Source organism: Alligator mississippiensis, chromosome 1 (assembly GCF_030867095.1).
Source record: "Alligator mississippiensis isolate rAllMis1 chromosome 1, rAllMis1, whole genome shotgun sequence".
Taxonomy (NCBI): domain Eukaryota; kingdom Metazoa; phylum Chordata; order Crocodylia; family Alligatoridae; genus Alligator; species Alligator mississippiensis.
In genome coordinates, this window is record NC_081824.1 from 69,193,493 (window position 1) to 69,207,452 (window position 13,960).

The 13,960-nt window shown below is 41.2% G+C and overlaps 1 protein-coding gene across 4 annotated transcripts in view; it reads left to right on the top strand.

The window, feature by feature from the left end:
• The window catches only part of TTK (TTK protein kinase), a 63,188-nt gene extending 49,987 nt beyond the window's left edge, over positions 1 to 13,201 (top strand). For all 4 annotated transcript variants that reach the window (XM_019496891.2, XM_006270432.4, XM_019496890.2 and 1 more), the window contains exons 17-22: positions 417 to 541; positions 2,593 to 2,673; positions 4,561 to 4,737; positions 8,882 to 8,972; positions 9,217 to 9,314; positions 12,433 to 13,201. In XM_019496891.2, coding sequence (XP_019352436.1) covers positions 417 to 541; positions 2,593 to 2,673; positions 4,561 to 4,737; positions 8,882 to 8,972; positions 9,217 to 9,314; positions 12,433 to 12,519 — 659 coding nt within the window. In that variant the 3' untranslated portion in view covers positions 12,520 to 13,201. The remainder of the gene's footprint in view (positions 1 to 416; positions 542 to 2,592; positions 2,674 to 4,560; positions 4,738 to 8,881; positions 8,973 to 9,216; positions 9,315 to 12,432) is intronic.
• The last annotated feature ends 759 nt before the right edge of the window (positions 13,202 to 13,960 follow it).

The window sequence follows — 13,960 nt, forward strand, 5'->3', positions numbered from 1 at the left end:
GAATTCTTCTGTTCTCCAGTTTCATAGCCCTGTCAACTGTTCTTAGTTCTTGCAGTGCCTGTTTTTTCCTCGACATATGGAAACTTGTCTAAGTCTATTCCAGTCATGCAGTTGGTTCAATAGTAAATCTTGCCCACAAAGATCTTTCTGACTGTCTGCAACCTCGAAGGAATGACACTCCTCTGACAAAAATCTCAAGTTTGTTCTATTCACAGTTTTGTAAGAACTGGAAGCCTCTTTAAATGAAGCTTTAGATTCAACAGGAGTGAATGGTCTCAAAATAGTGGTCCCTACTAATAGATACATATTGTGCTGCTTCACTTCTGTGATAGAAAAAGTACACCTAATGAATTAATTTGAACTTCCCATCTTAATATAACTGTGTATTGAATTTAAGAGCTGTTTTTACCTTGCAGGCATTGTTCACAGTGATCTGAAACCAGCAAACTTTCTGATCGTTGATGGAATGCTAAAGCTAATTGATTTTGGTATTGCAAACCAAATGCAGCCAGATGTAACAAGCATTGTTAAAGATTCCCAGGTGAAATTTTTTTGGAAAATATTTTTAGAAAAACACTCTCTAAAGTGCTTATTGTGTTAAATGATTACCAGTCTAATGATTAACAAATTTGTCACATGTGCAAAGTCCTGCACTTATGGTGGAACAGTCCCATGCAACATTACAGGCTGGAGGTCGACTGGCTAGGCAATAACTCTGCAAAAAAGAACTTGGGGGTTCCAGTGGACAACATGCTGGATATGAGTCAACAGTGTGCCTTTGTTGCCAAGAAGGCTAACAGCATACTTTAGTAGGAGTGATGCCAACAGATCGAGGGAAGTAATTATGCCACTCTATTCTACACTGGTGAGACCATATCTGGAGTAGTGTACAGTTTTAGGCCCCCCACCACAGAAAAGATGTGGACAAGTTGGAGAGAGTCCAGCAGAAGACAACAAAAATGTTTAGGGGGCAGGGCACATGACTTATCAGATGGGATCTGGGTTTTCTGTTTGCTGCAGGGAAAAAAGTGGATTTTCTCCTTTAAAAGAGAAAAACACAGAAAACCGTAGGTTTTCCTCTTGCAGGCTGGCAGAGTTCCAACATGCAAGGGGATGCTTGGGACTGTGGGGGAGTGTGGGCAGGGGGCACATGTGCATGTGTGCATACACACACATACATGGCAGCCAGACAGGGTGATGGAGAGCAGCTCCCTATAAAGTCTGTGAAGGGGTGCGGGAGGGAGGCACAAGTGCCCCCCAGACTTCTGTGCCCACAGTGGGTTGTGGGGCTGCAGCCGAGCTGGTCCAGCTCTAGGCAAGAGCTGCCTCAGCAGCCTAGACCCAGCGTGGGAAGGAGCACTGCACTGCCATGGCTGCCAAGGTGAGCGCTTGCCCCCCCCCTTTGGCTGCCCGGCAACAATGGGGACATAACTCTGCGCTGCCACACCTCAGTCATGGTGGTGCAACACTCCATCCCGTGCCAGGTCCTGCCAGCTAGGCTACAGAGGTGGCTTATGCCCGGAGCTGGTCTGGCCCAGCTGCAGCCCCACTGGGTGCAGAAACCTGGGAGGGACATCTACCCCTCACCTTCCTGCAGTGTTGCCTATGCACACGCACCCATCCCCTTCTGAGCCACCCCCCAGTGTATGATCCTGTGTGAGGGAGTGAGGGGCACTGGCAGGGCTGCAGTACTGTGGCCTGGGAGTGAGGGGCACTGGCAGGGCCGGGGGGCATGTGGCCCAGGAGTGAAGGGCAATGGCGTGGGCAGGGGCAGGACACTGGCATGTCAGGACTGCTCAGCACCACAAGCCAGTGTGGGGGACACTGCAGCTGGACTTGCATCCTGGTGGCCAAAGGGGGCCTGAGGAGCTCTGATTTTTCCATGATAAAAGCAAACGGCAAAATGTATAGGTATTTAGAATTTATTTTATTATAATTATTGGGGCACACTGGTAGACTTCCAAATGGCTTTAAAATTGTAAATATATTAATAAAATATAATGTTCAAACCAGGATCCCTGCTTATAAGGAGAGGCTGAGGGCACTGGGCTTATTTAGTCTGCAGAAGAGAAAACTGAGAGGGATTTAATAGCAGCCTTTAACTGCCTGAAGGGGTGGCTCCAAAGAGAATGGAGCTGGACTGTTCTGTGGTGATGGATGACAGAACAAGGAGCAATGGTGTCAGCTTGCAGCCAGGGAAGCTTTGATTGCATATTAGGAAAAACTTTCTCACTGGGAGGGTGGTGAAGCACTAGAAGGGGTTACCTGGAGAGGTGGTGAAATCTCCATCTTTGGAGGCTTTTAAGCCCCAGCTCAACAAAGCCCTTAGTGGAATGATCTAGTTTAAGGGTGGTCCTGCTTTTGAGCAGGGGGGTGGACTAGATGACCTTCTGAGGTCCCTTCCAACCCTGATGTTGTACGATTCTAAAAGGTAAATGTTCTGTGCTTTATTACCAGTCTTAATTAAAAAAAACAAACAAAAAAAGCTATTAAATGACTAAAGAAATACTTGCAGCAAATTTAAAAAAAATAAGTTTTACTTGTGTTGCATGCCTGCTTCATTTACATAACTTTCTATTTCTTCATTCTTAGGTTGGCACAGTTAATTACATGCCACCAGAAGCAATTAAAGATATGTCCAATTATGGAGAAAATGGGAAATCCAGATCAAAGGTAAAACATCTTTTCTTTCCTTAATTCTTTCTCTCCATCCAAGGAGAAAATGTTCCAGACTTAAGTAATTCAAATCTTTATATTTTTTTCCATTGCAACCAGAACTATTAAAAATTTGCTCTTGAGTAACTGGGCAGAGGTTTCAGACTAAAGGCATGCTGGATGGTCCTTGCAACTTTAGGGGTGTAAAGTAGTTTGTTACTCAATATCCTGGCATTAGGTACTAAAATACGTGTATAGATATCATTAAAAAAAATTGGTGAATTGTATCTTTTGATGTTGGTTTTTAAATGAAGATGGTTTTTCTATCTTCTAGTCAGGTACAAGCTAGTCCAAGTCGATTTGGGGGAAATCCTTAAACTATTTTCAACCCTAGTGTGCAGTATAAATTGCTGATTACATTACTTAAATTTATTCCAAACTATGAAATTGTGTGGGTTTGGCTAACATGGCCGTATCTTTGGGTTTTACCCTTTTTACTGTTATCTTCCTTTTATTTATGTGATGCCCTCTTCTGTCTTAAATTAGATTTGCTGTTTATTTGGAATAGAAATAGGCAGACTTGTAACAGGCTGAAAGACAAATACAAGGAACTGATTTAATAAAGACCAAGCTACCATTTTTCAAATGTTGCTTTATTTCCAGCAGGGCTTGCAACGAATGTTCTTCCATTAGTGTTTGAAACAATATCAACTAAAGCATCCTTCTTTTTCTGCTTACAAATATAAAAAATCTTTAAATCTGATGTGCGCATAGACCAGTGATTCTCAACCAGGGTGCAGAGGCATGTGAGGTGCCATCAGCTCCTTGGAGGGGTGCCACAAAGTATAAGGAGTTAAGTAGGTAAACTAGGTAGATAAACACAGGCCTGCCTGAACGATCCTCCACTGCCACTGCCCAGCTCCTCAGCAAAGGAATAAGCATTGCAGTGTATAAATTGGTTTTTGAACTTGGGTCGTGCTTATAAGTTTTATGGTGTGGGGCCTCAAGTCTGATGAAGGGTGTTTTGAACCCAGTGAAGAGTCCAAAAAAGGAGAACCATTGAGACCAATCTTGATGTCCATTTTCTCATGGAGCACTCATTTACATAATGTGCCCTGAACTTTTATTTAATGATTCTGCAATGACTTTTCCTGCTCATTTCTTTAGAGGTTCTTTTCAGCAAGAGGCAAACTAATTGTGCAGATGAAGAAAAAGTAATTTTGACCATAAAAATGCACTTTCAAATCTGCTTATTTGATGAACTTAAAGAGAGTGCTTCTCTTGTGTGAGTGGTAGACCCAGTTCCTGCAACAGGAACTGGGTGGTTGTGTTTTTAACTAATTGAGTGCTCACTTTCCAGATGTTACCTTAAGCACAAAAAATGTTACAATGGATATATTATCATTTTTAGCATTGCACATTCACAGAGGACCTCATTTTTGAAGACATTTAAAACATTTTTTGTTATACTTTTAGCCACATTGCTTGTCAAATAGGCCAAAAGTGGACCTGTTTTTTTTTTCTCGGGAGGAGAGAGTTTAATATTTGAGCTTCTGAAGCCTTTGAAGTCACTGAGTGCTTTTTTCAAATGTAAGCTGTTGGGATACTAGTCATAAGTAGTTCTCCTACTGAATAAAGTATTTCTTTAGGAATTAATGTAACCAGGCATTCTACAAACCTTGTATTATCTATCTTGGTTAATGGCGCACTCACTCTTGGCATTTAGGCATCATTGATAGGTATATTACCATCTAGGCTTTGCATAATGATATACATACTAAAAAGACACAGCAATGTAAGCAAAATTTTAATTGTACATATAAATTATGATATTTGGTAAGTATGAGAAGTGCTTCCTCTTAAATTAAGTGGTATAATTATCTGAATAATTGTATTTGGTTTTAGATAAGTCCCAAAAGTGATATTTGGTCATTGGGATGCATTTTATATTGTATGACTTACCGGAGGACTCCATTTCAGCACATAACAAATCAAATCACAAAACTTCATGCTATAATTGATCCTAATCATGAAATAGAGTTCCCAGAGATTTCAGAAAAGGATCTTCAGGATGTCTTAAAGGTAACTCTTTTATATTTTGTATTAGGAAAAAGTGGAATTTAGATTCAAGTTGTGGTAGGCTTTATTCTAGATAGCTTGTATATCTGACTTACACTTTGGAAAAACTTTTGTTTTTTCTCAGCTGGGCATTATTCTGATACTGCATGTAGTGTATTGCACAGTATTCTAAAAATGAACTGCTGAAGGTCAGGCTAGCTGCCTAGCTTCTACTTGCACTTAAAAAAAAAAAAAAGACATTTTAATTTGGTTAACACATGTGTAGTAAATGAATATCCTGGGCAGGATGACCATGTTCCTTTGGTTGATGTCAAAGAATATATCTGTCTTGATTCTTTTTCTGTGCAGAACACAGAATGTACTGGTGTAATGATTCAATCTAGTTGTTACAAGTATAAGCTGATAGTATTCAACTGTTACACCTGCATAATCTTTCAGCACTATGTGCAGCAAACATGCTCCAACTTGGATCCCCAATGAAGCAAGTTTTAAAGTTGTGTTGATTTTGTTTACATGCAACACAACAGGATCATACATGTATACCAGCTTGTAGATTGAGTAATGGCCCAAATTTAGCAAGAGTTTTAGCTTCCTGGGGAAAAATAGCATTTTACAAAATTTGGCTGGTTCTTAACATTTTTTTTTCTTTTTTTTCCCTACCCATCTTGGTTCTGAGGGTTTTCCCAACTGGTCTTTGTTTCTCAACACTTGGGTCTAGTAGTGCATGATGCTCACTGCCTCTTAGGAAGTGACTCTCTCTCTCCTCCTTCCCCCCCCCCGCCAAAAAAAAAAGTCAGTTCTCAATGCAGCGGGCTAAAACTCATGAGCCTAAAAAACTGAAATGTCTATATGCTACAGAGGTGCAACAGAGCTGTGTTAGAGTCTGAAGTCAGTCAGAAAGCAGGGTAGATGCACACCTTTATAGGTTAACTGAATAAAATTTGAATGTTATCTGGTGTCTTGCTGTAATCATTGAAGTTACCCAGCTATGATGACAAGTGGCTTGAAATAAGCTCAGGCCTGTACATACGAACCTTAACCCATCAGATTCTACCCATTTGCAGGAACCTCTAAAATGCTCCAATATTTTTTTTCCTTTGAAGCTTGCACAGGTGAATCTTTCCACCCAATATGTAAGTTATTGCTTGCCATGTTGCTGTTGTTCTGTGTACCAGTTTTGTAACAACAGTGTCAATGATCACTTAGAATTGTTGAAATAACTGGTTTACCTTTTCTTTGGTGATTTAACAAGGATGACTTGGTTAGTCAGGATAATGTTGAGCCCTTAATGGTACTAGGGTTCCTGGTATATGGTCCCTTAATGCAAGGTGCTCATAACTTTTGTGGAATCTTTGACTTCTTGGCACAAAGCTAGGGAATAATGGGTCAAGACCATGAAAGGGAATGTGGCAGTGTGTTAGTACTGCTAAGGGTGGGAGAAACATGGGACAGGAAAGAGTGGGGCAGAAGAGTTCAAAATCTGGGGATAGGTGATGCTTTGTAAGAAAAGGGAACAAGTATGGCAGTGATAATGAGGGGAGTAAAAGGGCCCACTGCTTCTAATCCTGTCTGCCAGGTACAAGCAAAGATCTTTGGTGCTCTGCCTTTCTGATGTGGGTTTGAGCTTCTCTCCCTGGATTCTGTCTGATACAAGATGTCCTCTGGGAATTCCTATCTTTTTCAGTGAAGAATTGAGAACAGTAATGTCCATGGACCTACTTAAATTGTGGCAAGAAAGAGGCTTTTTTGCAGTGCACAGAACTGATTTTAGTGGCACTTTGCAGGAGCCCCCCTCCTCAGCACTGATTGGCAGAGACACCCAGGGAAGAGGAAGAAGAACGAGGGGGCAGCTGCCATCTTGATAGCTGGCTGCCCGTCATGTGCCCCGTCTCCTAGAGCCGATTGGTGAAAAGGCCCTAGGGAGGAAGAGGAACGAGGGGCAGCTGCCATCTTTTCTGCTGCCCTTTGTGCTGTCCCACCAGCTCACGCCTTCCTCCCCTAGCTGTGAGGATCACTAACTCCCACTAGGGAGCCAGCATTTTTTTTAAAATAATTTTCTTTGTTGATTTTTGTGGACAGTCCCAGATTTAACAAAATCCACAGAACTGTGAATTAAGTAGGTGCCTAGTTGTTTGGCATCCAGACACAGTGCATAGGAGTAGATAATGGGCATCATGCATCACATAGAATCACAAGTGCATGCCTTGGAGGGGTGATAACGCCTACTGAGATGCATGGAGTGAAATAGTTTCATGTTGTATTCATTTCCCTGGGGTGTTCTTATTCAGCTTAACATATTACCATGATGAGTGGATTCCTTCACATTTCTGCAGACGAGGGTGTAGATGTCTTTCCTCACATGCAAAAGGGCACGTTTATATTATGAAGCTTCCTACTGGCTTAGTGAGTTCACCTCTCTAACAAATTTCCTTTCTGTCACATGACTGTGCCCAAACCCAGGGGTTTTGCTGGCATAGTTAAATTGGTCTAAGTCAGGGATGTCAAACCTACTGCATGTGGGCCAGGAAGTCTCTCTAGGTCTTCCATGACCTCCCTAACCATGATTCACTTGTGGTTTGTGCACCGTTTGCTGTGGTGGTGAGCCTCGGGAACCTGCATTGAGCTTGTTAGGTGGATAATGCACATAACCAGAACCTCTTGGATGGCCCAGCATACTTCCCACACTGCCTCGACAACTGTGGACTTGCCCAAGCCAAACTGGTTGGGAATTGCCAGCTTCCAGATAGTAGTGGTGATGCACTTCTCAGGAGTCAGGGGCACCCTTTATGTCAGTGTCTTGTCACTCAGTGCATGGAGCCAGCTTGGCAAGTGTCTCCATGAAAGTGTCCTGACGCATGCAGAAATTCTGTGGCCACCGCTGGTTGTCCTGGGTCCTGAGGACAATGCATTCCAACCTTCCATGTTTTGCCTTGCGAAAAGGCCCCAAAAGTGCCAATACATGGTAGATGTTTCCAGAGCACCACAGGCCTCATGGCATCTTGTATAGTCTCATTCTCATTGGTCCTGTTGGCAGCCAGTCATGACACTGGTCAGGTAGATGCACATGGACAGGGTCTCAAGTGTGCAGAGCCACGCATCTGGCTACCATTTGCAGGAAACTGCATGCTAGCATATGCGTGGGAACTAAGTACTGGGTCTGCTAGCTGTAGTGAGAACAGTAGGGATCTGTTGCAGGCTGCTGGACTGGACATTTGATGAACCTTGGTAGTAGAAAGTGCTGAGACATGTTGTGGTTCTGCTCTCCTAGCATGAGGACAGGGCAGGTTTCCTGTGAGTGCATTTTCTTTCAATATTTAGTTCTGTAGGCTATTAAAAGTGTTCAGAGATGCATTTCACAGTAGTGTGTTAGCAATCTGGAATATATGACTAGTTTCCCAGGTTAGTGAAGGCAATGTCTCAGGTGGAATTTTCAGAGCAAGAGAGAGAGTTTTTTCCTGAAGCTGGTTCATTGTTGAGTATGGGCTAAGCAGTTTGCTCCAGTTTGCTAACATATCTTAAATTTGCGTTTTTGTCTTTTGAAAAGGTGTAAAATTACCTCCTACAACGGTCATGTGTTCTTTCCCCAGCCTCGGTAAGGGTAAAGTGATAGTTACGTGGTGGTGTCCTGTCTTAGTATGCTAACAAGCACAGTTCATAACGTACACACAGATCCCTCAAGACTGTATTTCCTGATGTTCCTAGCTCACTAATCCAGTAGGATTATTACAGTTGTCCTTTATTATTGACAGTGAGTTGTCCATGGTATTGTGTTAATCTTGTAGCATGACTGCTAAGTACATTTTAAACAAAGTGCTTGGCATTTACGAATTGAAGTTTGGGCCTGCTCTTCTTCCCTGATGGCTGCAAAAGTGTGCAGTACAAGATAGTTTAGCTTTCCTTGCCAGGAAAGTCCCTAAAAGATTTCTAAATTTGAAAGAGATGTCATGGGGCTATGGCTTGGTTCAGTTTTTTGAACCCAGCTAAGTTGGTATACTATGTCAACAGCTTTCATAACTTAGATTTATATATAACATAGTATTTATTTTAATTATTTAGAATGCCAGGCATGAGAATTTGGCAGTGGAAGGCAAAGCTAAAACTTCACTCTACTCCTTACCCAAAAATCACCCCCTCTCTTTCTTCATAGTGCTGTTTGATAAGGGACCCCAAAAAAAGAGCATCTGTTTCCGAATTGTTGATGCATCCATATGTCAACATTCAAGCCCATTCAGAGACAGGTAACTTCTTTAAATTTATTTTAAAATTACATTGCTTTAGCAAAAGGTTTTATTTTATGTTTTTGTAAGTTTTGCACATTTTCTATGAATTGGACTCATGCTTTGAATGTATGCATATCTGTTTGTTTCAGCAAGAGCTAAAGTAACTTTTAATTCTGAAATTCCTACTTTTAAAACAAAGTTTTTGTATTTTGTAAACGACTTGAAATATTTCAACATCACTGTGTGTCTGAATGAACTGTAGGTGGTCCAAATGCAAAAGGAACAACAGAAGAGATGAAGCTCATTCTTGGCCAACTTGTTAACCTAAATTCTCCCAACTCTATTTCAAGAGCTGCTAGAGTGAGTACTTGGCTTTGTGTTAATGTAATATTATAATACTGTACCATTTAATATTTTGCAGATTTAATAAAATATATAAGCGGTTTGAACAATTGAAATCTAAAGTAATGAATGAAACCATGTTTCATTCTAAGCTTCACATTTTTATCAGAGGAGGTGCATAATTGTCATAAAACTTGCTAGCTGAAAGCTATTATCTCTTGATTCTGTAGAGTAGAATAGGGATTAAAGGGGTGGTACTGGTCTTGTTGCTTGTTTTCCTCCTCCTCCTCTGCTAGGCTGCAAATAGACCTTGACTTTGCCGCCATAAAAATATTTATGGTGGCACAAAAGCTGAGTAAATGGATGCCATCCCTTTCTTGTACTACAAATGCTTAAATTTTGTGACCCCACCAAAGGTAGTTAACAGTTTGTTTCATCTTTTTGCAGTCTATTGTCTGTTCACTTACAGTAGATGACTCTCCCACCACCCCAGGCCAGACTCACCTAGCTATAGGGGCCTGATCCTGGTAGAAAAGTGCCCTGCGTGGACTTGAGATGTGCTCTTGTAAGTGGAGAGTCCCCCAGTGTGGTGGGATGCATGCAGGGTGTTAGCGTTTCTTTTGAGCTGCTGCTCCCATGTCAGGGGCCATGTGAAAGTGCAGGGGGAAACTGCTAGGGGAGCACCCTTCAGCTTGCAGCCTTGCGCAGGGGAATTGGTTCCCCCACTGGTATGCAAGTGGAGGGGGCAGGCACAGAGCCCTCTGCATTTTGCAGACAGGCATAGGATGACTTAATTCCCCCCAGTGTGGGTCTTCTATGTGTGGATTGGGGAGCTCCCCCAGGGGTTCCCCCCTCTATTTGCATGTGGTCCCTGACTTGGGGACAGCACCATGATAAGCATATTGTCACTCAGTGCACTTTTCTCACTGCTGCCTTGGGGTTGTGGCACCTCATGCAAGTGGAGAGTGGGGGGAGGAACCCCTAGGTGAGCTCCCTACTTTGCGCTTGAATCCTGTGCCAGGGAATTCCCTTGCACCCTGACATGGAGGCATGTCTACAAGCAGAGATTTTCCTGCTTGCAGACACAGGCCTCAAGTCAAGTTGTGGCACCTGGGGTCCTTTACTCACAGGATCTGGTCTCTGAAGCCCCAGATGCGGGGGAGAGGACTGATCTTTGGAAATAACAGCCCAAGCAACATCTTAGATGTTCACAAAGTGGATCAGCTGTGCAAGTCCTAGGAAGTGTGTGTTTGTTTCCCTACCTTTTGTTCTTTCCTTGATAGGGATACTACCAATATGGACAAATTAACAAGTTTTCACTGGTCAGTCAGCAGCCAATTCAAGTGCAGGATTTGGGGATCTGCTGCATTTTCTCTTTCTGGTATGCTGGCAGGCTTCCTCTGTTAACCCTGTCAATGGTTAGAAGAAGATAGCAAGCTTCTGATGTTGTGTCTCCTAAGCCTCTGAAGAGCTACAGCACAACATTTTAGAAAAAGCTGGGGGAGGCAGCCAAAAGATGCTTCTAATGCCTGGCTCTTCCTGCAGTTTTAGGCTTTGGCATCCAGTGCGTCTAACTTGCAGAGGTGGGGTGTCCCTTTTTTACTGAACAGTTGTAGTATGCCTCATCTTTCAGCCTTCCTTCCTCCCCTTCCTCCCAGTAAAAAATAAATAAATAAAAAAATCCCTTTGATATCCCCTTCTAACTCTTCACAAGCATCTCCAAAAAGGCCTATGGATCGAGGTAGAGAAGACCTACCCATTTTGGGGTATGGGGTAACCTTCCTTTCCAAAACAGTGTTATTACCACAACTCATGATTTTGAACTCCCTCCCTGCCCCCCCCCCCAAAGAATCCTTTCACTCTTCCTCTTGTGAAAATGTTTTGCTCTATGACAGTCTCCCTTTTTATATTGTCCTGCAACTTCTTTTTATTAGGCATTTGAAGTGTAATGATTTTTCCAGTCCCCATCCAAAATTGAAGATAGCCTAAGAGAATGAAATTGGTGGATACAAAGTAGCTTGCTGGGTTCATCTGTTCCCTCATCTTCACAGATTTCTTCCCAATTGGGGAGGGTTTGGTTTATCTCCCACATGCTAAAAAGCTTTAAAAATACCCATTGAACAGAAATCCTCAATCAAAACAGGGCTCCCTCTGTCCTTCCATGACGACAATCCCTTGGTTGGTTTACTTTATTCATTCTCTTCCAAGGAAGATGCTGGGATTAAGTGAATCTGGAAATTATCATTTACCCTTCTTAAAAACCACCTCAAACCCCATAAAATGGATCATGACTATGGCCTAGTTTCCAATCCAAAGACTGATTTGGCAGGATCTCTCAAATCTAAGTACTTGAGATTTACCTGTTTGTGAAATCTTATGCCAGGAAGATGTAAAATGTTGTTGTTGAGCAGTAGTTCAAACAGGGCAGTACTTGAATTACGATCACATTTTACCACATAGTGGCTTGCTGAATTTGAAGAGGGCATGTCTGAGTGTCTGGCTGCTCTCCTTCAGGTGCAAAAGGTTACCTATATCCCATCACTTTAATTTGTTCTATGTTTGCTTCTCCATAGATGCATCTTCCATTCTTGGGTCTGGTCATCTATTCATTTTAAGTGGTAGCTATGTAGTAGCTTTCACTTCACTGTCTTCTTGTGACATGACTGTGCTAGCTACCCAACATTCTCCAGTGCCTCCTGGGAAGCCTGTTTTCATGAGCAGATAGTTAAAATGCTTGCTTTTCCATGTGGTGGTCCACATCACAGAAGATGATTAGCATTGTCTTCTAGACTGTTACTCTGCTACATTGTCTACCAGCTGTATGCATCTGCTTGCCTTCTTCTGAATGTTCCTGATTTTATATAGAAGTTTTTAATTCAATTTAGAATTTCCTTTAATTTTAAATATTTCCTTCCAGGGTTATCACGTTGGTTCTAAATATATTTAAAACTATTTTACTTGGGTATCCTGTTAATTTCTCTGTATTCCCTATTCTCTGGAGGCCAGATTTTGGTGCATAATGGCACTATAAATAAGCATTAAAGGGTAGAGCTCTACACACTGTTTTGTTGCAAAGATTTTAGTTGGAAATTATTTTTGGAACAGTTATTTCTACTCTTTCCTTCTTACATTTCAGACTTTATATGAACAGTGCAGCAGTGGCAAGAGACTTGATGTATCTGCATTTGCAAAACGTGGCAACCAAACATGGACAACAAAATGAAGCACTGTTGAGCGCGATTTACTAAATATATGTTAATCCAGTTAATAAAAGCAGCACAATTCATACATTTTAAGAGGACACTAACAAAATAAAGATTCTGTTTCTTTATCTCTGAAGCTAATAACAACGTTGATTACTAAAACAGAATTTTAAAAATCTCATACTCTTCACGGTGTGCTGCCTGTTTACTCTTTGCATGTCACTTGGGTTGAAAAGTGAAAATGTACTCACACAGCCCTTCAGTAGTTTGGTTTACAGATCTTTGTATGAGTGTGTAAATAACTTTTTGCTCAAATGAGGAAAAAGAAAAAAAAAATGTAAATGCGTTAAAAGCCTACACATCCAAAGCATCTGACTGCATCCCTGCAAATACTACTTGAAAGCATATCCTGTGTAACGTATTTCTTCTTTTTTATTCTTGACCATCACCCAGTGGCTCAACTGGGAATCATCTTAAGTTTCAGAAAATAACCACTTCTGTATTTTTTTTTTTTGTGGTTTTTTTTTTTAGCAGAAGAGTGCTAAACTACAGCACTTGTTGAAAAATGAAAGTCTCTTGCAGATTGCAGTTAGGTGGAAAATTGCATGTTGGAGGCATTTTGATTAAAACTCTAAAGAAATAGTGTAAATAAAATGGCTCTCATTGTGTAAAAACATTCTTTGTAAATCCCTTTAGAATCCATGAATGGCTTGTTTTTTGTGTGTGTGGTTTTTTTTCCTTTTAAATAGCAAAATTATTCTTAGGATAATGTTTACCCAGGTTTTTGTTGCTATCAGAAATTAGTTAAAGTTTAATACTTGCTTTTAAGAAGGCTCTTCAATTAAAGTTGCTGTACTTAATTCAATGTAAGATGCTGGGGCTACTACACAAAACTGAAAATTGTATGTAAAAAGTTTTTTTTTTCCAAGAAAGCTTGTGGATTTTTTTTTTTAATATTTCTGTTCTGTTACCTTAGGTTGAATAAGTACTGTTTTCCCAAAAGTTTTGGCTTTTGATTTAGAAATGTTTTGTTTTTTAAGTAACTTACTGAATTCTAAATATGTTTAACTAACTTTAGTTTACCTTTTTTGCCTTAAGAGTGTTTTGCCATCCTTAAAAGCTAACCAGCAAGCTCTTCAGATTTTGACCTGCCCATTTACTGACCAAAAAACACTGTAACTTGTCACTTTCTCACTATCAGCTTCTCCAGAGGCACAGCTCTTCCCTCCTGAGTCAGCTCTGTCGGTGCTTGTATGTCTTAAAATGCTACCTTTGGCAGTTTTCAATATAACATTCAGAATCATAAAAGATTACAGTTGGAAGGGACCTGAGGCGGTCATCTAATCCACCCCCTGCTCAAAACAGGACCATCCCTAACTATAGCATCTGAGCTAAGGCATTGTGTAGCTGGGTCTTAAAAACCTCTAAGGATGGAGATTCCACAGTCTCTCTGGGTTAACC